The sequence below is a fragment of the Martes martes genome, assembly GCF_963455335.1.
Source record: "Martes martes genome assembly, chromosome: 12".
Lineage (NCBI taxonomy): Eukaryota > Metazoa > Chordata > Mammalia > Carnivora > Mustelidae > Martes > Martes martes.
The window spans coordinates 35,631,758-35,659,411 of NC_137900.1; the positions used below are offsets into that span (position 1 = coordinate 35,631,758).

The 27,654-nt window shown below is 37.1% G+C and overlaps 1 protein-coding gene across 3 annotated transcripts in view; it reads left to right on the forward strand.

Moving 5' to 3' along the window:
• Positions 1-27,654, forward strand: part of KDM4C (lysine demethylase 4C) — a 447,232-nt gene that overhangs the window by 254,188 nt on the left and 165,390 nt on the right. For all 3 annotated transcript variants that reach the window (XM_080819441.1, XM_080819442.1, XM_080819440.1), the window contains exons 9-12: positions 1,653-1,846; positions 4,651-4,889; positions 6,953-7,266; positions 10,995-11,103. In XM_080819441.1, coding sequence (XP_080675567.1) covers positions 1,653-1,846; positions 4,651-4,889; positions 6,953-7,266; positions 10,995-11,103 — 856 coding nt within the window. The remainder of the gene's footprint in view (positions 1-1,652; positions 1,847-4,650; positions 4,890-6,952; positions 7,267-10,994; positions 11,104-27,654) is intronic.

Below are 27,654 nucleotides of genomic sequence, written 5' to 3' on the forward strand. Positions count from 1 at the left end.
TAATTATAGCGAGATGTTGTAGAACTCTTTCTATACTTAACTAATAATAGAAAGCAGAGCTGTAGATAAACAGTACTGCATTCAGAGGAATAGTTGGTACAATTTACAGTGTTTAAGATAATTTTTTTTTTTTTTTGTAATAGAACAGTGATCAGGAAGGCACTGTGGTAGGAGCAGAAGTACTGAATTAAGGAAGCATCTGCACATTTGGCTTCTGGTGATTATGCTCCTTGGGTTGAAAAGGAGTGGTAATGGGAGAGAAACTCGGAAATCTCACTGGTAGAGTCAAATCTTGGATCCCTTGAATGCTGGACTCAGGGGTCTAGATTTTATTCTAATAACAGAGCAGCATAGATTACAGTTTCTTGAACTCAGAAAGGAAAGGTTATAAGATATTTGAGGAGGATTAAAGTGACAGCTGTAAAGATGAATTGGTGCTTGGAGTGACTGCAGGTAGAGAAATGAGTTTGCTTTGTTATGCTAGAGTTCAGTGTCTGAAAGTGAAGATGGAAGGATCCTGGTATAAGGACTTCATGCAGGAGACATTTTAAAGGAAGGACTTATTGCCGGTGACAACAGACAGGATTTTTAGGAGTAGACGAGAAGGGAGAGATTGGGAAATGTTGACTATGAATGTAGAAGAATGGAAGAATCATGATATCATAAGAATGTTTGTTTGCTGTTGAAGAAGTTATTTTAGGCATGTTGAGTATAAGGTGTTTTCTGAACTTTCAAAGCATTATACCTGTCAAGATTTGAACTCTAGGGATAGATAATACAGTTTGGAGATTATTAAGCTTTGAAATTAATTTGGATGGAGATGATAATCCATCACCAAAATATTGAGAGACTTATTGTTTCAAGGCTATTGTTAAGTCAACCAGTCTGTCGTTAGGTGTGTTAGGGATTGTTTGGATGATAACTGCCCTGTTACATGGAATGTTGACCTAGACACAATTTAACCTGTTGAAGTCTTTATAGGAAACTTGTTTTATAAGGTGGAACTGCTGATTATGTATTCATGATAAACAAAGTCCTAGTAGATTTAAAATAATCTTTTCTTTGAACTTCTCCCCTTAACACTATTTCTTCTTCTTAGTTATATATTTAAAGTGATGCTGGTGGGGGTCTTATGGATAGGACATAGAAGAGAAGCCAGTCATTTGCTCTAATTGTTGATTAATTTATGAGAGTATATTTATTAATAAACATACATGTGATTAAAATACATCTTGAAGAAAATTTCTCTCAATCTATTGGTTAAATTTTTCTAAACAAATATATGGCTATTTTTATTAATTGTAATCCAGGTTTTCAGTTTTATGGGCCTTTCAGCATTCAGTGCATATTCATGATGAGAAGATAATCCTTCTGCTGGAGGCAATCTTACAAAAGTGTGCTTTCCTTTTAGTTGTTTTTGCAGTAAGTTCTTGATGAACCATACACTGCATTTTATCATTTGTAAATGTGAAGGTAAAGGTCACCTCTGTTCAGAAAAAAATTGAATTTATCACGCACTGCATATTTGCAAATGTAAAACATTATCCTCAAGTTTGTAGTGAGTATTCATGTATGGTACATTCAAAGTATGACTTAGTATGACCTTATGTAGCCAGTACAATGTTTAAAGCACACCAACCCTGTTGTTTCAGTGCACCTGCAGGAAAGACATGGTGAAAATCTCAATGGATATCTTTGTGAGGAAATTTCAGCCAGACAGATATCAGCTTTGGAAGCAAGGAAAGGATATATACACCATTGATCACACAAAGCCTACTCCAGAATCCACACCTGAAGTAAAAGCATGGCTGCAGAGGAGGAGGAAAGTAAGAAAAGCATCTAGGAGGTAATGATTTCTTCCCCCCATCCCACTTGTACCTACTCAATAAAAATGGGTCATTGAATGTGATGTTCTCAGAAACTATTCATTTGCTTTCTCCTGTTTATCATCATAAATTTACTTAATATCTTACTGAAAATTTGAGGCAAAGTATTTACAATTCTTAAGAAGTATAATAAGCAAAATATAGGAAGGGGTATATAATATGCTTGAGAATATTCTTGACATGCTATACATGCCAAAAAGAACAGTCCTGGGACCTCCTAGACCCCTTACTAATGTACATTAAGGTTGAATTAGTGCTCTCTATTCATCTCCATATTTTTATCAACTTCAGTAACTTGATACTGAACTTTTTCATTTAGCTACTGATTTTCTGACTTTAGTTGTTTTCTTCATTTCTTCATTCTTTACTGGAGATACTTTACTCATCAGGATACCTATGTTTTGCTATATTTTATACACTTGGTTTTATTCTTTTACAAGGTGTAAAGCAGAGCATGTGGTATTTGTTTAACATGGTTGTCCATGTGAACTTTATTCTATATTCCATTTTTGTGGCCAGAGCCATTTCAAAAGTTTTTAGGTCATCTGTGGGCATCTTCCTATTTTAAAACCCATTGATGGAGCATGTGTTATGTTGCTCTCAGGTCCTTAGGCAAAGTTTTTAGGCTCTTATATTTTCCAGGTTTATATTACACGTTTATTCTCCAATATTACTCATTATTTTTCTTTCATATTGTAAAACTAATATTTGGCACTGGAGAATATTTGTAAAATAAGGAAAAGAATAGTGAAGGAATTCCAAATCACTTACAACATCACCATCCAGTGTTAAAATTTGGTGGATACCCTTTACATATGTGCTTATTATATTACATAATATACTTTTCCAAAACTGGGCTATGCTCTGTTAACCCTTTGATGACCAGTTTTGTGGGTGTTTGTCATGTAATTAAATGATTTGGTACAACATAATACTCAATGCCTGCATATATTTAATCCCCTGTGTTTGGGTCAATAGCTCATTTCTAGTTTTTGTTTTTGGGGGTTTTTTTTGGCCATTAACTAAATAACAGTGTGATTTTTAAATCTTTGGCCATACTTCTGATGCTTATTTTCTTACTCTGACATTTATATTCTGCTATTTTAAAATGGTAGTGAGTGGAGGAAACTTAAGAACATGGAGTCACATTTCTGCATTTTATAAGAGAAATACCTGAGGTGTGGAATTAGTAGCAGAACTAAAACTCAGGTGTTCTTATTTTACCCTATGGTTTACAGCAGTGATTTTCAAACTGTTAGTTTTCAAATAAATTCAGTAGGCTAGTTACAACATTTTAAAATTAGGATGCAAAATAGAATAAAAAGTATTGCAGTTCTTTTCTGTGGTAACGGCAAGTATTAATTCCTGATGTGTGAATATGTGTGTATGAGTGTGTTGTATCACTATCTAAAATGTGTAACTTATATAACGGGTTGGTTGTATTAAAAAAAGTTAGGGAAATACTGATTTAGAGAGTCAATGCCAAAAAAGTGAGGAGGCAGTAGACAATCTGAGTCCAGAAGAAATACCAATAGAACATCTTGAGAATTGTTCTTTAATACAATACTTTAATTAGGTGCATGATATGGTCTCCTAGTTACTAAAAACAGTGACCCTTTAGTGTTGGCAGAGAACATAGATCTATGACATTGAACAGATTTGAAATGCCTTTTAGTAGGTTAAAATAATCAATGGACTTTGCTCACTCAGTTAGATGGCCTCATGTTAAGGGGCTCGTTGATTATGGCCAGGTTTGTGACTTGATCATGGCATTTCCTGCTCTCCCTTAAGTAATACCCTATCTAGGAAATGTAATGAAGTGAATGATTCATTGAAATCTCAAAGAGAAATCAGCCATCTTATTTTACATGTGCTATGCTATTTATAATGTGAAGATTTCCCACCTGGCCAATGCAATAATGGTGATGATGATAGCAGCCAAAGCTAATTTATATAGGTTATCCTTGGCTACCACCTTCACCTCAGAAACCTGCCCTCCCTGACTTCCTGTAGTGAACAGTGGGGTGTGTGTGTGTGTGTGTGTGTGTGTGTGTGTGTATGTGTGTGTGTTTGTTTGGACATGGAAATACACGTTGCTTAGATTTGAGTTGTAATTCTCAAATGAAAGTATTGGAAATGTTGTGTGTTATACAGAAGGCATCTATGACGAAGCCATCAAGTGACCTCCTGAAAGATACTGAGAAAAAAATTAAAATAGTGTCTACTCTGAAAACAAGAAGTAGATATAAGATGTTAAATACAATTAGTTAGCCTGTCTCCTCTTGTAATTCCTTTAGCTAATAATGATTTGGCATTTAATTTTGATGATTTTCATGCATACTCAGAATTAAATGAAACTTAGAATATAAGTAATATACACAGACTTTAACAACAGCTTGTAGAAATCCCTCTTTTCCTTTTCCTTTCTTTATTACCCAAGAAACATTTATGACTTTATTATCCCCCATGTCATAATTTTTCACTTTTTTATTTTCAGACTTCTTTTAATATTGTTATAAACTTTTAGCAATATTCCCCAATAATATTTAATAATCAGTTACTTAACAGTTGTTTTAATTTTAATTTTTAGTAAATTGTTATTAAAACTGCTGAGATTTCAATTTCAGATTTAATTTACTAATTGTGAAGATTATTTTTGCATAATGATTAGAAAGCTATCAGTTTTTTCACTTCTTTTGGTAAGTGAAAATAACATTTGTAAGTGCAAATGTCCTGCTCTGACCACAGCTTCTCTTGTTAATAGTTTCCAGTGCACTGGTTCTCACTCTAAGAGGCTTAAGAATGAGGGAAATGAAGAAGTGTCACCTGCAGTTGATGGGGCAGAGGGCCTTACCCCTGACCCAGACCCAGAAGGTCTCAAGGTCAATGGAAAACCAGAAAAAGCAGTGAAGATGGGAAACGCAGAACTACCTTCAGAAGAAGAGGCTTCTCCTAGCAGAAAGCAGCTAGATCAGAATTCATCAGATAATATCAAACTCCCAGGTGAGAAACTGACTATGTTTCACATGTAAGCTGATGTCTTAACTCTGTGTTCTATGACACGTATCTTACCTTTTCACATAGCTTTATCAGTAAGGCATCTAAAGCTATGAAGTAACAGTAAGGAGGCCAAGTGAACGTTGTAAAAGTCAGGAGCATCAGCTATGTGTGATGGAATTAGGAGACAGCCAGCAGTGCCTATTTGGTTTAATAAAAAAAAAAAAAAGATTCTAAAATGAAAACTTTTGGGGGAGGGGTACAACTCAATTTATAATATACAATACATTTTTGGAAAGCTTCTGTTAAATTCACATGGAACAGTAAAAACCAATTATAGATAATGCTTTGCAGATTCTTAGCTTTCAACTTAATTTTAAGAAGAAAATAAAGATGAAGGTTTTAAAAAAGAATAATAACAATCATTCAGTTTTGTGAAATGGTATGCATAGTTCCCTTGCAGTTTCTCTGTACTAAAGTCATGACATGTAAGTCTCAACTAGTTTGCTTTCTTCCCTTTTATTAGTATATGTCTCTGAAATTGCTGTAATGTTTTACATCTTTAATATTTGTTGGAGTTTTTGTCCTTTTACTAATTGAGCTTATTGGTAATTTCTCATACTGCTCATCCAGTCTGTCTTTCAACTGTGGGACTCCCCCAAATCTGGCCATCTACCCCTGGTTCCTCTTGTTCAAGGTACTTTTATCTCTTGACTGAACTGTTGGCAGAAATTGCTTCTTTTCTGTTTTTCCAGGGTCTACCCTACTCACCCATGCTAGTCACTTCTCCATATGGCAGAGTGATCCTTTTAAAAGATGTAGGTGAGGTCTTGTCCCTACCTTCTTCTTACTCTTATTCCACTTAGAGTAAAAGAAAAAGTCCTTTTCATAGTCCCAATTTGATTCTGTCCTGTCTTCACTTTCATTACTTTTTGCTCTTGAGATACCTGTGTTTAAACAGAGTTTAAATAATAGACTTTCTTTTAGTGACTTCATACTTTATTGGAGAGCTAGGCAAACATACAGTTATAATCTAGTGTGGTATGTACTATAATAGAGATGTCCCAGGGTATTGCTGATATACCAAGGAAAAAACTCCAAACAGTCCAGAGGCTGTCCTGGCGAGGTTTCATAGACTAGGTGATATCTGAATTAATTTGTGATGAATGGATAGAAAATTGCAAGAGTGGAGAAGGTAGAGAAAGGAATAGCAAGCAATGCAGAGAACATAGTTAAACTGTACATAGCAGGGAGCCCGCGGTGGGCCTCCGTCTCAGGACCCCAGGATCACAGCCTGAGCCGAAGGCAGACGCTTAACTGAATCAGGCACCGCTGGATTTTTTTTTTTAATAGTCCCTTACCATAGTTTTTAGTTACACTGGATTTATTTAACTACTTGATAGATTACTGGGTGGTTTAGGCCAATGGCACCCAGTTTTATTAGTTCTATTGATACATGGTTCCTTGTATTTTGACTTCCAGGGTTTGAGACCTCGCAGAACACTTAGGTACAAAATTTGGTGCGTTCAGCATCAGAGCCAATATATGATAGGTGAAATGATGCCTATGAATGTTTGTAAGGGAGAGAGAAGAGTGAATAGAGATGGCAGTGGAAGAGATGAGCTCATGATAACCTTTCCCTTTATTTTCCGTCAGCATGCAATACAGGTTTAGTGTACGACATACTTTTTATTTGGCTCTACACAGCCTTACATGTGTTCTTTCCATACATCCTCTGAGCTGGAATGTTTTATTAGTAGCAGCTCTTAGCATCACGTATTCCTATTTTTAGAAAGATTTCAAATTGCTGTTGCTTTGGGTAATTATTATTGCATTGGCTTTTGACATTGGTCAAAGTGTAACCTCTTTTTAAGCTCTAATTTTGTCGGTAAGTATATTCTTTTGCCAAACTAATAAATATGAAGGCTTCCTGATGCTATGGTGACTGTTCCCATTCATGTCTGTAAGAGTTTAGAGGAGAAGTTGAAAAATAGAAATTTAGTTGAGAATTATTGTTGAGTAGTAATGCAGTGTAAGATTTACTAACAGTCTTTTATTTCACTCCTCAGGAAACGGTTGCTTAAGCACATCTATAACAGAGGAAATGAAAACTAAGGATGACCAAGCCTATGGTGTAATTCTACCTTCAAATCCCAGTGAAGCTGATGATTCTATATCTAGTGGCAATCTGACATCCAAGGAATTAGACTCACCCAAGCTTCCATGGCCAAAGTCACCTGAGTCATGTTCTTCAGTGGCAGAGAGTAACAGTGTGTTGACAGAGGGAGAAGAGAGTGATGTGGAGAGCCACAGGAATGGCCTCGAACCTGAGGAAGTCCCAGCCGTCTCCAGTGGAGAGAGAAATGGCCTCGAAGTCCCTGGTGTATGTAGCAATGTCTGTTTTTACTATATTTATTGTGTAGTGAGAGTACTTTCTGGAGAAACATGCTGTGCATTGAAATCTTGCTTGAGGGTAGAAATAACATTTCCCATTAACAGGTCTTAATCATATTTCCTTCGATGACTGGGAGATAAGCCTTTTGTGAACTCTGGTTCACATGGTGATAATTCAGAGAGCATGAAATTTTTGGCTACATGCTATAGCTTAATTTTCTTTTTCTTTAACTTTTTCTAAAATTGAACTTTGAGATAATTATAGGTTCATATGCAGTTGTAAGAAATAATACAGAAAGATTTTGTGTCCCCATTTTCCTCCAATAGTACCTTCTTGGAAAAATATAGTAGGATTTCATAATGATACCGACATCTATTACAGAATGGTTCTGTTACCTGTAATATTAACCATACCGGAAAAGGTTCACCTGCAGAAATCTGACCTCCTCCTGCCATCAGTTAAACCTCTGGGTCCCAGGCTTCCCACAACCTCTATTTTAACTCACCTGGTCATGGCTTTCCCTTGTCTCCTCTTGGGCTCTGATTCTAGGACTAGGTTGACCTTTTTGGCTTCACCTACTGCCAGAAACAGGCCTTTTGCCTTTCAGAAAGCTCAAGACTTCTCTTGATTGCCAGGTACCCCATTCTAACTCTTTGCATTGATAGAGAAACTATAAATATGTCTCATATGTTCTTATGCATTTCTAGTATATGCTTTCAGTATAAACTGTTGCTTTAATCCTAAGATTATGAATGGACCAGACAAGCTCCAGTTGTATGTAGTGGTTGTCAGAATTCATTACCCTGTGTTGACCTATACAACTTGATGAGGTACCTCAAGGGCACAAATAAGGAGAGTATCAATTGTTGGAGGTGATAAATTGACCTAGCCACCAAACAGACCTACTTCTTAACTGCTCTTGCTCATTTTGTCTCACTACAGGCATTTTCATATCTTTGAGTAACAAGGGAGATTAGATAAGGAAATCAGCTTGGAATAGTCAGTTCATAGTAGTTTTAAAATATAAAATAAAATATAATTTGCTAATTTGACTCAGTAACTTTTACCATCTTATGCATGATTGTATATCCTAGTGAACTATTAAATATTTATCAAAAACGTAAGAGAAATAGAAAAATATGGTCTAATTTATTTGAAATGGTTGCTAAGGGAAATTTGAAAATAGTATTCACATAATAATAAGCAAAATTTACAACTTAACTTCACATGGGGATTAAACGCAGCTGAGCAGATACTGTGATTCTTTGTGGAATGGTGAATGAGTCAAATGCCTGTTTATATTAAGTTTACTCATATTCTTTAGAGTGGAACTGAAAGTAACTTTTCTATTTCCTTGTTTTCAATGGAGGTGATGCTACCCTCCGTGCCTTTAACCCTTATCCTTATCATTTTACTGAACAAAGACTGCCTGCATTGGAAAAAGCAAACACTGCTGTTGAGGCCTGAGTGACTTGATTTGCCCCTTCTCAGAATCAACTGTGTGATATTCTTTTCTCACAGCATGGTGTCAGGCAGCCGTTCTAAGCAGTATAGACCCATTTTGTTCTTATATGGTTTTGACCAGTGTTTCTTAGTACTAAGTGTAATGCTGTGTATATGCTTGCAGCAGTCAGCTTTAGTCAATCTTTCCAAGAAATATGTTACTTTTGAACAGTGTCTGTCTATCTGTCTATAACTGGGTTCCATACTCTTCCTGGAATACACTGAGTATGTTCACACCTTACATGCTGTTCCTGCTGCTCTAAATGTTCCTCTGAGTCCACAGAGCTCCCTCAGGGCACTCCAGATTCCACTAAAATGTCTCCTTGTCAGAAAGGCCTTCTCTGATGACCCCATGTAAAATAGCTCCCTCCCATCTCTTTCCATTCCTTTGTTCTGCCCTTTTTTCCTTTATTGCATATTTCCTTTTTTCCTCCCAAACAACCCAATTTATTTATTTATTTGAGAAAGAGAGAGTGCACATGCATGAGTGGGAGGGGTAGAGGGAGAGGGAAAGAGAATTTCAAGCAGACTCCATGCTGAGCACAGAGCCCAATGCAGGACTCAGTCTCACAACCCTGAGATCATGACTTGAGCTGAAACCCAGAGTTGGAGGCTTAATTGACTGCACCACTTAGGTGCCCCTATTGCACATTTCTTTTTCTTTTCTTTTTTTTTTTAAAAAGATTTTATTTATTTTATTTGACAGACAGAGATTACAAGTAGGCAGAGAGGCAGGCAGAGAGAGGAGGAAGCAGGCTCCCTGCTGAGCAGAGAACCCGATGCGGGGCTCTATCCCAGGACCCTGGGATCATGACCTGAGCTGAAGGCAGAGGCTTTAACCCACTGAGCCACCCAGGTGCCCCCCTATTGCATATTTCTTAATAGTACCTAGTGAACATAACTATTTAGTTGTTTACTGTCTGTACCTTCCTCCTCTATAATGCACATTCCTTGAAAGCTGAGACCTGGTGTACTTTTTCCTGTTGTAGCTCAGTTCTTACAACAATGTGGCACAAAGTGAGGACTTGATAACTATTTCATATTAATTTTTAGCTAGTATAAACCACAGATATATCCCATCGTATATTATTTTTTTTTGAGAGGTAGTGGGAGAGGGAGAGAGAGAATCTTAAGCAAGTTCCATGCCCAGTACAGAGCCTGATATAGGGCTCGAACTCATGACCCTGAGATCATGACCTGAGCTGTAATCAAGAACAAGACACTTAACTGACTGAGTCACCCAGGTGTGCCTTGTATTATTTTGACATCCTTTCCTTACTCCCAGCTTTGATTAGAATGTTGTCACACATTTTCTCATAATCCTGTTTTGGTGTCAGAAGCCAGTGGAATTTCTCTACTTCCAGCCACTGCTTCTTCCGCTTACAGGTACATTTCTGAGACTCTTTTCTTTCCTAGTCAATTGTTGATGCAAACCCATTAGTTTCAAACACTTTCTCTGAGCACCTACCCCCCTTATATCCTGGGATTTTTTGTTTGTTTGTTTTTTGAGTGCCTGGGCAAGTAAACTTGTAAGTAGGTTCTATCCGAAGATGTCAGGGTGTGGATGGCCTTTTCATATACCTTTGAAAGGAAAACAGAGTTTGGAGAGACCAAGACAAAAAATTCTTTATAAAATTTAAGTGCTTTCAAGATGACAGTAATGTACTATATTAAAAAAAAAAATCTTTAAATTTCTTAGTTGATCCTCAGAGAAGTGGGGATTCATTTCTGAATGGGAGGAAGTATACAGGCTCACTTTGGCTCACTGATTCAACATAGAAAGCAAAATGACCTGCCAGATTTTCACATGTGGGCAGCATAGAGGTGACCAAGTGCCACAGTTCTATATAGTTATGAATATGTAGTCCTAAATTTAGATTAGTTTGGTAGAACTTTTGAAAACTTGCTAACTGCTCTGTTAGTTGCAAGTTTGATAAGCCTACCCTGCACCACAGATAGTGTTTTAACATGCAGTGGAAGGATAGTTAGTTGATTTCTTGGTAAAATAACTAATAGAATGGTTTCCTTTTTTTTTTTTTTTTTTTTTTGGACTTACAGGTTTAAGATTTTTTTTTTAAGGATTAATTCCCAAGGAGGTAAATAAGTGCAAGAATTCTTTATAATTAAATTGTCATAAATCATTGTGAACCATGGTTTTTCATTCAAAGCAAGTCTTTAACTGTGTTTCTTCTCCGTTTTTGTTCTGTGACCAGAGAATAGAGGGAGAAACCAAAACTGCTAAAAGTTGGCGCCATCCACTGAGTAAGCCTCCAGCAAGATCCCCACTGACTCTGGTGAAGCAGCAGGCAACAAGTGATGAAGGTGAGCTTGTGATTTTGCAGTGTTTATTCTCTGTATACTGAATGATAGTCAACATTCATTCTGTCTGTTTGTTATAATAAAGTTATCTAAAAATTGCTTGATAGGAAATTTGACCGAGTTGCAAAGACATGCATACCATAAGGAGATTATAAGAAATAGTTAACAGGCAAAAGGAATTTGGATTTTAAGGGTAAATCCTTGCTTCATATAAGCTAGCTAGGTTTCTAGTCAAAGTTTTCCCATTTCATATGATGGGATAAAATTGGTCTTTTCTGACATTCACCTTAAGATACTCTAGAGGAAGGTGAGAATCACTTCTCTAAAGGTGTCATATCATGAAGTTACCATGCTATAGATTTCTTTGCATTGTCTTTATTTTTAACTTGAGTCCTTTAAAATTATTCACACCATCTTGAGTAAGAAACTATGTGCAGTACCTCCATTTCCTGTTATGCCTGGTATGTGGTGAAACAACTTTTCTCCTTAACTGGATTTTACTGACTTTGGTTGATATGAAGTAGTTTCATTTACAACCAGTTACTATTCCTGGGTGTAATAGTTATCTTTTGTTTTACCTGGCTACCCTTTTCACCTCTCTTTCTCTCTTTTTCCAAAAATGTCTTTTTGTTGCCTTCGATTAAAAATCAGACCACTGACTAGCTATTTCTTCCTTGCAGGTGTCTCATAGCATTGGGGGGGCTTATTTTTTCCTTCCCTAAAAAGATCAATTTAAACAGGTTATCTATAAAAAGCCATTCTTCAAAGTATTGTCCTTTATTGGTGCAAACTGTTAAGGTCGTGTGCCTGTGAAGATGCTGTCAATGGAGTAATGTGAACCTTGGGATTAGGCCTCTTATTTGAATACAGTCATCAGAGTAGACATCTGTAACCGATTGTTTTCTTCTTTACTCACTGTCTTCTTCTTTTATATCCCATGGTTAGTTAGGAAAAAAGTTCATCAGTGTAGGAATGGGATAACGATTGTAGCAATTTCCAGAACACCAGCCAAAGGTGGAATTCTGTCTCTAGTAATACTAGTAGTGAAACATATTCATGTTTATTTCCATATGTCATCATGTTCATTTCTTCTTTCTCCTCTTTATTGTACCCAGCACAAACCATTTTCCCCTTAGTGTCAAAATAAAGGACAATTCTGTATAAGGTAATTACTGCTTACTGTACATTACTTTTGAGTTTTAATTACGCTTCTCCATCATTGCCTATGTTTAGTGTAGTTTTTTGGAAGGGAATGGATTATAGTAACACGTAAGGAAAACTACTTTCTCCTGGGTCCTTTTTTTTCCCCAGGTAGTTTATTTTGATGTGGGCCATCATAAATTGGCCCAGAGTTTCTCCATGGAGAACAGTTCTGATTTCAATCAGTATGATTTACAAAATTATTAAGTGAATTGGTTTAACAAAGTCATCTCAAGGATTTAAGGCTGAATGTCTTGCTGAAACATTAGGGTGATTGTAGCTTTTGCAGTCATACACTCTGTATTTTAATATGTTAAGGACATAGTCAAAGGGTCCTCTGAGGATTTTGGAGAATTGAAAATAAAAAAATCAGAGAATTTTAGTGATGACTAAATATTTTTACAACTTTCCATATTAACAATGGGGAATGTTCTGCATCCTGAAGTAAATTATATTTGACCCTTGAACAACACAGGTTTGAATTGTGTGGGTCCACCTATAAGTGAATTTTTTTTATAAATACAGTACAGTACTATAAATGTATTTTCTCTTCTCTGTGATTTTCTTAATAAAATTTTCTTTTCGGGGAGCCTGGGTAGCTCAGTCAGTTAAGCATCTTCCTTCCACCGAGGTCATGATTCCAGGGTACTGTGGTTGAGTCCTGCATCAGTCTCCTTGCTCAGCTGCTTCTTCCCCTCTACATGCTTCTTTCTCTGCCTGCCGCTCGCCCTGCTTATGCTCTCTATCTGACAAATAAATAAATAAATAAATTTTTTTAAAAATGTATTAAAAATAAAATTTTCCTTTTTCTAGCTTACTTTTATAGTAAGAATACCGTATATAATGCATTTAATATGCAAAACACGTGTTGATCGACTATGTTGTTGGTAAGGTTTCTGGTCAATAGTGGGCTATTAGTAGTTAAGTTTTGGTGGAGTTCAAAGTTATATGTGGATTTTCAACTGCATGGGGGTTTGGCCACCCTAACCCCCAAGTTGTTCAAGGGGAAACTGTATTTATATCATGGGGCCCTTGTTACCTCTGCCTTTGCCTCTGTGTCTTATACAGTTGGAAGTGAATAAACATCATTATTACTAGAAAATGATGAACAGTGGGATTAGTGCTCATTAGGAGGACACAACTCCAAATCTAGCTTCTTTTGGGAATTTTTCTACCCAAACTACTAGGCTCTTTCTGCATTCCTCATATACAAGTAGGTATATTTCAGTCAGGAGCATTAACTAGATTATAGCATCTTAGAAGTTGTGTCTCTAAACAACAGTTTCGTCTTCTGCTGGTAAACGAGCATTTCTCTGTTGAAGTTGGAATTTGACTCCTAAACAGAAAAATAGCAGAAAGAAAAAATATTGATCCAGCATCTCTGGGAATTTGTGTGCAGCCAGGAGATAAGAGTCACCCCTAAGTTGCTCTTCTCAAAAGTACAGTGAAGTGGCTCTTTGATATTCAAACGACCTGAAACTATAGAGACCATTATGGTTAGTGGCAGATCCAGTAATTATAGAATCTGCAAGGATTTCCTGACTCTCAGCTCAACCAGCAAGACATTGGTTGTTGGTGGTAGAGCAGACATGGTATACATAAGAAAAGAATGATGTTAGAATATAGTATCTTTATATAAAAACTATTATCTAATTCTTCTTTGTTTTTGTTTTGTTTTTAGTGAAAAAAATCTTAAATGTATACTGAATATTTTATTATTTATAATTGAAAAGAAATGACTAAGCTGCCTCTGGTTTTCTTTTAACTGAAATGTTTTTCAGTTACATTTTTCCTTACGCTGGGCAGCTGTACAAGGTGATCCTGAAACATGGATTAATATTCTGTATTTTTTCTGTTCATTAAAATAATTATACAAATGTTGGGTTAAAACATAAACTTGAAAGAGAAGGTTGGGTGGATCATTTTATTTTTGAGGCATTCTTTTTATATGTTCCTGTCTTCTTCTTGTGATATGTCAACATAATGGCATATTCCTGTTCTCCAATTTCAGTGCTTTGTGGTTGAGTGTCTGTAGGAAGGAGAGTGTGTGTGTGTGGCATGGGTGAACCAGGCAGGCTCCAAGAACAACACTCTTGCCTGGCCTCAGAAGGTGCTAAGAGTGAGGGGATGAACCAACTAGGGTTGGCAGGCTCAGAAGTCTGCCACAGTATTTCTTTTTCCTTCGTTGGTGAAGATGGGGGCTCAAAGGCTCTCACATATTTCCCCTAATATTCCAGCTTTGATACAGGATAAGTGACATTAAGGCCATCATGATCCAGTACCAGCTTTGTTCTCCAGCTTCATTCTTCTCAACTACCCTCCACAAATCCTCCTTTTCATCCATTCAGACAACTTTTTTTTTTCCTTCTGAATGTAATCTACTGCTTTTTACTTCCATGCACTTCCCCCAATTATTGCTTTACATGTGCTACCCTTTTCCTTCTTGAATCATTCTCTGCTCACCACTTCTCCTTTCCTACCTCTTCTGTCCTGTTATACGCATATAGCTTTAGAATGTCACTTGTCACTATATATTGTGCTCATCATTTGTCTGTCTTCCTACTCCCACTCCTTTCATCTTGCCTTCCCTTCCTAGTCCAAGGTTAACCACTGTGGCTTAAATCATCCATGGATCCAAAAGCAGGAAAGCACTGGTTATCAGTAACTTTGAAATCAGCCATTAGCCAAATACTTTAATATGATATATGCTTTCATGTTAAGGAGAATGCAAGTTCTTGTCCAGGAAATATTCTCTGTATGCATTAATGTATAGGAAAACATGCAGTTTTAGTTAGCTGGAGAAATATATATATGTATCAGCTAACCCAGTTTTGTATTCCGACTGTATCAGAATCTTCTTTACCACTGTGCCAAATCCTAGGACATGCTCAAAGTTAAAATGAAGCTGCCATGTTGCAGACATAACCAAAGCCTTGGAGACCTGAGGGCCCCCAGAATAATGACATCCCACTGGGACAGTGCCTTGGCTAGCACTGCAGTGTGTATTTGTATTTGTTGCCTTCCTTCCTAGTTTGATGTCGTTCAGATTCAAAAAATGTTGAATTCCTCATGCTTTTGCTGACTAGGGTTTTCATCCACAGTGCTTTAATCGTGCTGACACAGACTCCAGACCTCCTCTTATACTGATATTCTGGACATGAGTTTTGTCAACCTCGCTGCCTGACCCCTCATGATTCATTCTTTGTTCTCTGAAGCTATCATCCTGCATATATGTATGCATTTCTTTTAAATTTACATGTGTTTCCAATGTAAATTTTCCAGCTTTTCCCACTGTGGACTTCCAAGATGTTCACTGCTTTTGTACTTACTGTGCACCTAACTCCCTTGGTGAATTGATAAGGTTAATGTTTCTCAAGCAAGTGTGCACTCAGGACAGCCCCATAAGCACAGGGGAGGCATCATGAACATGGTAGTGGCTGATGCAGTAATACTTTACACAGTGATCCCCTGTTGTTGGTGGCAGTGGGAGTTGACATACTGATGCTGTCAAGTGGAGTTTTGCTGGAGACTTTGAAAAGTAAGTAGAAAGTTTGTAAGAAAATATACAAGATTGTTATCAGGTGCTCAATTTTGTAATATGGGTAATTTTTCATATTTGATCACATTTTTTAAGAATATGGGCAAAATTGTATTTTAAAGAGACATGGAGGGCACCTGGGTGACTCAGTTTGGTTAAGTGACTGCCTTCAACTCAGGTCATGATCCCGGAGTCCTGCAGTCGAGTCCCATATGCAGAGAGAAATGACATCAGATTGGTAGGGGAGAGCTAATGCTGTGTCTGTTTGGGGTAAATATGCTGGGAGTAGAGTGGAAGCTTGGAAATCAGAGTTAAGACCTCTAGGATTCCCTCCGACACACAAAGCTGGACTCTTAAAAGTCTATACCCTCTGTTAAGAGTGTACTGGGGAAAAGCAACCAAAACTGACCATAGGCAGAGGACAAGAGGGCTTGCCACCTGGGTCTAGGCTTGAATGGGAAAAGGAGACAGGTTAATAAGAAAAAGTCACCCTTAAAATTCTTAACCATAGGACTGCCAAGTATCTCAAGTCAGAAATTTAAAGTAAAAGTGGATCCCAGCTGTTAATGTTTCTAAGGCATCTAGCAGAAGCAATTAACAAGAATTTTGAACCCCCTCTAAAGTGGAATCTGGCTTATTACTGGAAAATAGACTCTGACTAAAGTCCTGGCCCTTATCAGGTTTTTAAAAAAAATTTTTTTTAAGATTTTACTTATTTTTTTGAGAGAGAGACAGAGCCTGAGCCAGGAGAGAGGCAGAAGGAGAGGGAGAGGGAGAGGGATAAGCAGATTCCCCACTGAGCAGGGAGCCCAGCATGGGGCTTGATCCCAGGACCCTGAGAACATGACCTGAGCTGAAATCAGGAGTCAGATGCTTAACCTACTGAGCCACCAGGAGTCCCACCCCCCTCCCTCCTTAATCAGTTTTTTGACTAAGATTGGCCTCAGTTTCTTCTTGGGTGAAATGTAAGAATTGGCCAGAAATTATTGGGAGTTCTAATTTACAGGCTCAGGAATGGATTTTTGGCATTTTAAATACCCTGAAATGAAATGTGGTGCTATGTTGAGCTCATCCCCAGTGGACCAAATTTTTATTTCTAATTCTTCAACTGTAATTTTATGATTTCTAGAATAATTATACAGAAAGAGTGAAAGACACAGATACCCATCTTTACCATGTTTACCCAACTGCAAAGGTGACCCCACCTACAAGTTTGAAAATTGACAAGATTCAGTCTGACTCAGGTCAGATTAAAGTCCTGCTATGGCTCTAATTTTCTCTAATCTGAACTGTCTGTATAACTTTATAAATCATCAGTTCAGCAAGTACAGTACGGTAATGAGCTGCTAAACATCTCTTTGAAATTACAGACACCAGATCCCTATCTTTATAATGTCTGCATGCCTTGAGGGTTAGATTAAGAGTGTATTTCAGGCAGTGTTACAGCAATTTATTTTTTTAGACAGTCTGTCTCTATTAATATTATAATTCATTTAGCAAAGGATTAAATATTTAAATATAGAGATAGAAGAGATGGAAATTGCTGCTTTAATTAGAGATTATTCTTGGTGTTTGACCATTATTTAACCCATTTAACCTAGGTTTTTAGTTACTTTAAAGAATAAAATATATACATTTAAGTATAATTAAGTAAGGAGAATCTCAGGAATGCAAGTCTGACAAAAGTTGATTACTTTCCCAAATGGTTTTCTCTGTTTCATGTTCCTTTTGTTACAATGCTCATGTTTATAATGCAATCACATTCTAAATTGGTCCAAAGCACATTTTCCCATGTGGGGAACTGGAACTACCTACTGATTCACTTTATTAGAGATTTTTGTTTTCTTCTGGGATTGCCTGATACTTCCTATAGTATTTTCTGAAATTTAGCCTGGGTCATTCAGTCATTGTAAGTACTACTAGTGTACAAGCTGGCTCCTGGGCACTTTGCAATTGTCCTTCTAACAAAAGGACATGATTAAAAATTGGCTGTTTCACTTTACCTTTGGTAGATAGTTGTTTTAGGGGAGAATTATGCCTATCAGTCCATGGCATGCTGTAACTCGCTCCTTTCTAACAGAATTTGTGTAGATATTCTAGTCTTCATTTTATTTCTCTCATTTTAAGGATTAAGTGGATATGCTGACCAAATATAATAGTGATGTCTTTTATCTAGTCAAACTTTACAAGTATTATTTAAGTATTAAAGTAGATAACAATTTTATTTTAAATATTGAAAGCACCCATTTGTTTGTCTGTTTTGCTAGATTGTAATGAGTACATGACTGTTTATGGTGGCAACCAGAAACCTTGTTCTAGTTTTTCCTTGGCTGTTAATGGCTGTGTGGCCTTGGAGAACAAAGTCATGTAATCTCTTTAAGGCTCATCATGATTCCTCATCTCATTAATTGTCCCAAAGTTTCTTTCAAACCCTGAAGTTTCATTCAAACTTTAATAATAATAGGAGAGGGTATAATGTAGTCTCTTGCCCCATGTTAGCCTTTCACTGAAAAGCAAAATAGTGAAGTATAGAAACATCCCTCCATCAACAGTGTTTCCCCTCTGTAAAAAGTTCCCTACAATTTAAAAAAAAAAGAATTCTGTCTTATGGCTGTTGCATGTCATTCTCCAAATGTTATTAATTTTTACATAATGATCTCTTCTGTTTGTTCCATCAATTCTTATTAGCTTGAGGTAATATTACACTTTCATGATAAGCACAGTTGTATTTTTGTCTGTTTAAGCAATAAAACAGCAAATTCAGCAGATTACTAAGTAGATTGGCTTGGAATGTTTGTTGATAGGTCACAGCCAGTGTTTTCCTGCATTATGTGGACATAAAACATTAAATGTTGTTGGCACTCAGATTTAATGGATATTTTATCTAGAACTCAGCTGTTTAATAATTGTCGGGCATTCTCAGTTTAGCTTGATTTCTCTGTCAGGAAATTCTATTGAAAGCCCCAATGGCATTGACTTTTATGGCAATATGGGGAATAAAAATCAAAAACACCTTGCTCTTGTTATGCTGATAGCTTCATAAGGGTTTGATTGAATCACAGGGAAAAATGTTAGCTTTTAACTTACATGGTTGCTTTCTGTACTTTTTAGTATCAGTCTTAGAACTTTTCTGTTTTCATAGAAAACCCTTAATAAAGCCTATATATATATAATACATATGTATATTTACTGGAAATATTCTTTTATTTTTCCTAAACAGTGGTTGGCATGAAGTCTTATGACTAAGCATCTGAGTGTGCTAAAAGCATTGGGTTTGTAAAATGATACTCAAGACTTTGATTCTTTTGAATTCATGTATGTATCATTACTCTTAAAGTCTGGCAGAAATATCTGAGAGATAGCTTTTGATACTACAATTATGTGGTTCATTCCATTCTTGGAAAAATAAATTACTGTATTAGGTTGAAATGTATGAAATTGCTGATATTTGATTTTTTCTCCACAGAAACTGCAATTTCATACAGCTTAATCTATTACTCTACATTTCCTTACACTTGTACACAATCCCTTTTCCCTGGAGACAAAGATGTCTGAACCCAATAGGCCATTGAATGAGCCATATTTTGTACCATATTTTCTGTACTTTTATTTCCACCTTTTGTTTGGTTGTGAAACTATGTATGAAGATCAAGAATAAGTGTGTGAAGTGTACATAGAGTTTAAAATTTAATTTTATGATTACTTGATCATTTTCTTCATTTTGCCTCTATTGAAAACTTAGTCCTGAGCTGGCAGTGTTCTGCAGGTTGATATTTGCAGACCATTATCCTGGATTTTAAGAGGGGACTTTCACTGCTGGGGTTTGGGGATGTGTAAGTGACATGTGTAAGGCTCCCAGAGATGAGTGATTAGGAATCTGCTGTGAATAGGAAAGATAATAGTGATTATCATCATTTCAATTCTGTATAGTGTTGTGTGGTTGTTTTTTTTTCCTTTTTCTTTTCTGTGTCTTAATTTCCCAGTTTTAGGAAAATGACAAGGTGACTGCTTTTTTTTTTTTTTTTTTAAGATTTTATTTATGTATTAGAGAGAAAGAGAGAGAGAATGAGCAAGCATGAGAGCAGGAAGGTCAGAGGGTAAAGCAGACCCCCTGCTGAGCAGGGAGCCTGATGTGGGGCTCCATCCCAGGACTCCAGGATTATGACCTGAGCTGAAGGCACTCAACCAACTGAGCCACCCAGGCACCCATGACTGCTTTTTTGGTATGTTATCAAAGGAATATCTAAATTCTACATGGATATTGCAATGCTTTATTGCTTATGTTTTGTTTTGAGGAAACATTTTCAAGATTGAACCGTGCAGCGATTTTTGCAGTGCTAATAAAAAGGAATAAAAACTTAAGGAGAAAAGGTTTGGCTAGGGGCGCCTGGGTTGCTCAGTGGGTTAAGCCTCTGCCTTTGGCTCAGGTCATGATCTCAGAGTCCTGGAATCGAGCCCCGCATTGGGCTCTCTGCTTGGTGGTAAGCCAGCTTCCCCCTCTCTCTCTGCCTCTGTGCCTACTTGTGATCTCTCTCTCTCTGTCAAATAAATAAATAAAATCTTTAAAAAAGAAAAAGAAAAGGTTTGCTATAATATGTGAACATGTTTGAATTTTTTTTTTTGATTCAACTCACTTTTATTTATTTATTTATTTATTTAATTTTTTTTTTAAATTTTTTATTTATTTTCAGTGTAACAGTATTCATTGTTTTTTCACCACACCCAGTGCTCCATGCAATCTGTGCCCTCCCTAATACCCACCACCTGGTTCCCCCACCCTCCCACCCCGCCCCTTCAAAACCCTCAGGTTGTTTTTCAGAGTCCATAGTCTCTCATGGTTCACCTCCCCTTCCAATTTCCCTCAACTCCCTTCTCCTCTCCATCTACCCTTGTCCTCTATATTATTTGTTATGCTCCACCAATAAGTGAAACCATATGATACTTGACTTTCTCTGTTTGACTTATTTCACTCAGCATAATCTCTTCCAGTCCTGTCCATGTTGCTACAAAAGTTGGGTATTCGTCCTTTCTGATGGAGGCATAATACTCCATAGTGTATATGGACCACATCTTCCTTATCCATTCATCCGTCGAAGGGCATCTTGGTTCTTTCCACAGTTTGGCGACCGTGGCCATTGCTGCTATAAACATTGGGGTACAGATGGCCCTTCTTTTCACTACATCTGTATCTTTGGGGTAAATACCCAGCAGTGCAATTGCAGGGTCATAGGGAAGATCTATTTTTAATTTCCTGAGGAATCTCCACACTGTTCTCCAAAGTGGCTGCACCAGTTTGCATTCCCACCAACAGTGTAAGAGGGTTCCCCTTTCTCCACATCCTCTCCAACACACGTTGTTTCCTGTCTTGCTAATTTTGGCCATTCTAACTGGTGTAAGGTGGTATCTCAATGTGGTTTTGATTTGAATCTCCCTGATGGCTAGTGATGATGAACATTTTTTCATGTGTCTGGTAGCCATTTGTATGTCTTCATTGGAGAAGTGTCTGTTCATATCTTCTGCCCATTTTTTAATATGATTATCTGTTTTGTGTGTGTTGAGTTTGAGGAGTTCTTTATAGATCCTGGATATCAACCTTTTATCTGTACTGTCATTTGCAAATATCTTCTCCCATTCCGTGGGTTGCCTCTTTGTTTTGATGACTGTTTCTTTTGCTGTGCAGAAGCTTTTTATCTTGATGAAGTCCCAGAAGTTCATCTTTGCCTTTGTTTCCTTCGCCTTTGGAGACATATCTTGAAAGAAGTTGCTGTGGCTGATATCAAAGAGGTTACTCCCTTTGTTCTCCTCGAGGATTCTGATGGATTCCTGTCTCATGTTGAGGTCTTTTATCCATTTTGAGTTTATCTTTGTGTACGGTGTAAGAGAATGGTCAAGTTTCATTCTTCTACATATAGCTGTCCAGTTTTCCCAGTACCATTTATTGAAGAGACTGTCTTTTTTCCACTGGATATTTTTTCCTGTTTTGTCAAAGATTATTTGACCATAGAGTTGAGGGTCCATATCTGGGCTCTCTACTCTGTTCCACTGGTCCATGTGTCTGTTTTTATGCCAGTACCATGCTGTCTTGGTGATCACAGCTTTGTAGTAAAGCTTGAAATCAGGTAACGTGATGCCACCAGTTTTATTTTTGTTTTTCAACATTTCCTTAGCAATTCAATTTTACTCAAATATTTCCATAATTGTTAATGTCTTTTCTTGAGGAAATACACTTTATAATGCTTGTAAGTAAGTTTGCCAAGGATCTGGAGTAAGAATCTTCTTGGGAGAGAACAGTGAGTACAAAGGCCCCCACAAGGGACTAAGTGTGGCATGTTTGAAAAGCAGCAAGAAGTGTAGCTGACAGGACTGCCTGATGGCTTTGGATGTGTCATGGCAGAATAAACATTTGCCACTGTGTCCTCTTCTTATTTTTTTGCCTTCTCTCAAGTAGTCAGTTCCCTTGTTTCCCTAGCAGTTGGCATCATGGCCGCTCCACATGAAGTTCTTATCTGTCTCCTTTGCAGCTGTTTTGCTTAAATGCCAAGCAATTCCCCTGTCAGTGCTTGGGTCAAAATGTCTCAGGATCTTGCTGTCCTTTACACAGATGACCCAGGCTAACTTTTAGCTAAGGGGACCTTTTTTTTAAACATATAGATTATAATATGCTAGTGGTTCTTTGCTTAGAGATCTTGTTCAGCCACTTTTTGACTTTGTCTTATAGATGCTATTAATGAAATAGTTGGAAATTGGAGGTTTCTCCCATGGGAAATTTTGAACTCTTTGAAAGCAAAGAACTATTTATTTATATTTCCAATTTTCAGCATCTGTCATATTACCTAGCACACTGTGAGTTTCATATTCTCACTCTTTCACCTGTCCTTGATTTGATGCTCATAATCTCCTTTTGCTACCATGTTTCTAGCTAGTTTTCCAAAGATAGACCAGCTTTCCTTTAGGAGTTTTCTTCTCCCTATTCCTACAACAATGAGAGAATTGACCATGCTGATTTCTTCTTGTTGTATACATTATTAGTAATTTATATTTACTGTTCTTGAAGGTAGATAGTATTATTGTCATTGTTCCTATTGAGGAAACTGAGCTCGAGACTTTATTTCATTTGTCCAAGGCCACAAGGCTGGTGGTTGGTAGATAACGGGATTTAAATCCTGTCTAGTTTCAAGTTTGTATTCTTTTTACCTTATCACCTTAGGAACCCCTGATAACAGTCCCTGTCCTGATAAAAGAAGCTGAAGTGAGCACAGTGAACACAGTCCCTTTTGCTGTCCATGTGTATTGTAAGAATTTGTACATATATGAAATATGAGCTAACATTTTTTAACTAGCTAAGTAACATTGGTTATGCCAAAGTTGTCCATGAAACCCACCTCCTCAGATGTACTATAACTATCAGCACATTTTTGTGTAATAGGAATTTTGAAGGAGTATACTTTGAAATCTTTCTCTTCTCTTCTCTTCCCTTTCCTTTTCTTTTCTTTCCTTCCTTCTTTTCTTTTCTTTTTCTTTTTTTCCTTTTTCTTTTTCTTTTTCCTTTCCTTTCCTTTCCTTTTCTTTTTTCTTTTTCCTTCCTTCCTTCGTTTCGTCCTTCTTTCATTTATTTAAAAGAATTGAGGGGAAAGGGCAGAGGAAGATGTTGAAAAAGAATCTCAAGCAGACTCTGCACCAAGTACAGAACCTGATACAGGGCACAATCCCACGACCCTGAGACCATGGCCTGAGCTGAAACCAAGAGTCGGATGCTCAACTGACCGCTCCACCAGATGCCCCCATATCTGTTGTTTAAAACAGTATATTGAACGAGTTGGAATGCATTCTTTTGAAATGCTTTTGACATCTCTGTTATTGTAATATTATATATAAAGAGTAAGATTATGTGTCTATCCATTTAGTTTCAGAAGTGCTTTAGAGTTCAGGTGCCTGAGTGGCTCATTTAGTTAAGCGTGTGACTATTTGGTTTCAGCTCAGGTCATGATCTCATGTGGCAAGCTGTGTGCTCAGCGGGAGTCTGCTTGAGTTTCTCTCCCTCTCCCTCCCCTCCTCCCCCACCTCGTGTTCTCCCTCTCTCTCTCTCTAAAATAAAGAAATAAGTATTTTTTTTTAAAAAGAAGTGCATTAGAAATAAAACAGAATTCTCTGTTACCCATTATTAGCATTTTAGGGGATTTCATTTTCCCTTAATATATAATTTAATTTTTCCTCAATGTCAATACTTCCTAGTCAAACCATACCTTAAAGTCCTATAATTTTTTTTCTGTTTTGTACTTTTGAACACACCTTTACAAACCTTTGAAACTCAGCAATTCATAGAATCATTAAAATTCAGTTTGTATACAGATTATTTAGTAGTCTGTATAGGAACAATAAAGTTCCCAACTTTGAATTTGTTTGTTTGAGTAGTTCATTCATGCCCTTGTTCCTCTCCCCTCAGCCTCCTTCCCCAACAACTTCTTCCAGGACATTTGAAACCATAAATAATGCCTCCCAGGACTGAGATTTTGCTCAAGTACCTGAAAGATAACAGATGCTGCTCTGCTCTTCATAGCAGAGAATAATGCTCCACCAGCCAAAACACAGCACTGGCACATAGCCCCAGCAGCAAAATGCTTGTGGTGACTGGTAAAGGGACAATCATACTGTAGTAGAGTAGATGGCTTTTCCAATCTGTTGGATTCCATCAGTAAGTCCTGGCAACAGCCCTTCAACGATGGCCCAAATGTTTTTCTGTTAAAAAATCTACTTGCACCTAGTAAGCATAATTTGTTTCAAAAGATGGTACTGAGGAGTGAATAAATCTGACATACATCTGCTTTAAAACTGTTTTCCCCAGTTCATAGGAGCTACCTAATCTTATTTTGACTGCAGGGTTTTTTTTTTTAACGTTAAAGATTGCATATTTTTTAACTACAAAAACTTATAAATCCCCTTTCCTTTATTCCACACTTTTAAATGTATTTCACAGAATTGACATCATATAGTTTTGTATGTATATTTTAAATTTATTAATGGAATATTCCTTTAATATTATGTTACATATGTATTCATATTTATTATAGATCAATAATGCTCTTTACCCGTTTTAGGGGTACCTGGGTGGTTCAGTTGGTTAAAGGACTGACTCTTGATCTCAGCTCAGGTCTTGATCTCAGGGCTGTGAGTTCAAGCCTTGCATTGGGCCCCATGCTAGGCATGGAGCCTAGTTAAAAACAAAAAAACCCCACAAAACATCCTTTCTAATGATGACATAATATGGCCACACCATAATTTATTTATATATTTCTAAATGAGCACTTTTGGGGGGGTACTTTTGTAAAGGAGATTAATCTTTTTTATTATCATAGATAATATTTAGTGATGTTTTTGAATGAATGGCAGAATAAAGCCTTTTTTTTCTCTGAAAACATGGATCTTTTGATAGAAATGTTTATATAATAAGAGGTAATTGGGTACCTATGTAGATTGGCCCTTCCTGTTCCAATTTGTCTTGTCATGTTAAAAGTTTAATATTTAGGGCATATATTTTAGATAATTTTCTGGATGATGTTTGCAAAGATTATGCTGCAAACTCACAGGTAAATGCTGGAGACCTAGAAGGGAAGGAACCATCATCTGTTGAAGCCCTAGGTCTTCCGTAGTAATGGGTAGCACCAGGATTGTGGCTGGTATTTCATATAACTTTTTGGGGAACCTTGTAATTTAGAAAATCTTATGCTCATTTTACAGATGAATAAACAGTCAGCATCAGATGTGCTACTGGCCCTCAGAGTTTATAATCACATACTGACAAGACACATTCTAGTTATCCCTTTGTGACTGGATTCAACCTTTGAAAAACAACATTGTTTATGGTCTAGAGGAGAGGGCAAGTACTGCAAGTGCAAATACTTTTGACAGCAAATGTGTGGGTCATTTTTACCAGTGTGGTGATTTCCTTAACTCCCCAAACACCAATTGGGTGTCCTACAATTTAGTTCATTTCTGATACTAACAGCTCAGAGACAACACAGCCCCCACAAATTAAGGGCTCAGTGCCACAAGATGCCTGCACTTTAGACACCGATTTCAAGTCTTTACTCCTGATCAGTGTGCTATAAAGTCTGGGGGTTCCTATAATTCCCTTCTCAGGTTTGATCATTTGCTGGAATGGTTTACAGAACTCAGGGAAACACTTGATGTTTATTGGTTTACAACTCAGGAACAGCCAAAAAGAAGGAGTGTACAAGGCAAGGTATGGGGTGGGGGTGGGTATGTGCAGAACATTCATGCCTTCATGCCCTGAAGCTCTCTGAACCCTGTCGTTCAAGGTTTTGTTTTTGTTTTTGAATTCAGGTATAGCTAATGTACAGTGTTATATTAGTTTCAGGTGTATAATATAGTGACGCTGTAATTCTGTATGTTACTCAGTGCTCATCATGACAAGTGTACTCTTAATCTCCTTCACCTATTTCACCCATTCCCCCACCTCCCTCCCTCCCCTCTGATAATCATCAGTTTGTTCTCTATAGGTAAGATTCTGTTTCTTGGTTTGTTTTTATTTCCCTTTTTCATTGGTTTTGTTTCTTAATCTTCACATATGAGTGAAATCATACGGTATTTGTCTTTCTCTGACTGACTTACTTCGCTTACCGTTACATTCTCTAGATTCATCCACGTCATCACAAATGGCAAGATTTCATTCTTTTTTTTTATGACTGAGTAGTATTCCATTGTGTGTGTGTGTGTGTGTGTGTGTGTGTGTGTGTGTGTTTATACCACAACTTCTTTATCCATTCATCTATCCATGGACACTTGTCCTTCTTCCATATTTTGGCTATTGTAAATACTGCTGCAATAAACATGGGGGGCATATATGTTTTCAGATTAGTGTTTTCATATCCTTTGGGTAAATATTCAGTAGTAGAATTACTGGATCATGTGGTAATTCTATTTTTAATTTTTTGAGAAATCTCTATACTGTTTTCCTAGAGTGGTTGCATCAGTTTGATTCCCACCAACAGTGTGTGAGGGTTCCTTTTTCCACATCCTCACCAACACTTGTTTCTTGGGTTTTTGATTTTAGCCATTCTGGCAGGTGTGAGGTGACAGCTCATTGTACTTTTTATTTGCATTTCCCTGATGATAAGTGACGTTGAGAATCTTTTCCTGTGTCTGTTGACCATCTGGATGTCTTCCTTGGAGAAATGTCTGTTTATGTGGTCTGCCCATTTTTTAATTGGATTATTTGTGTTATGTATGTTCAGTAGGATTATATGTGTTAATTGTGTTATGGGTTATGGGTGTTTTATAAGTTCTTTATCTATTTTGGATGCTAACTCTTTATCAGATGTCATTTGCAAATACTTCTTTCATTCAGCAAGTTGTCTTTTAGTTTTGTTGATTGTTTCTTTTGCTGGGTAGAAACTTTTTATTTTGATGTAGTTCTAATAGTTTATTTTTTGCTTTTGTTTCCCTTGCCTCAGGACACCTATCTAGAAAAGTGTTGCTATGGCCAATGTCAGAGAAATTACTGCCTGTGCTTTCTTCTAGGATTTTTATGGTTTTGATTCTTATTTTTAGGAACTTAGTCCATTTTGCATGTATGGCTTTTATGGGGGCTTGATTGTCCACATGGTTGAATAAAACATCAGCAATTGGCAATTTAACTCAATCTCCAACCCCTGTCCCCTTCATCAAGGTCAGAGGTGGGGCTGAAATGCCCACCCTCTAATCATCCCTTGGGCTTTCTGGTAACCTTCCCCTATCCTGGAGCTATCTAGGGGCCTCCAGCTACCACTCAGTCTTCTTATTAGCATGCAAGACACTTT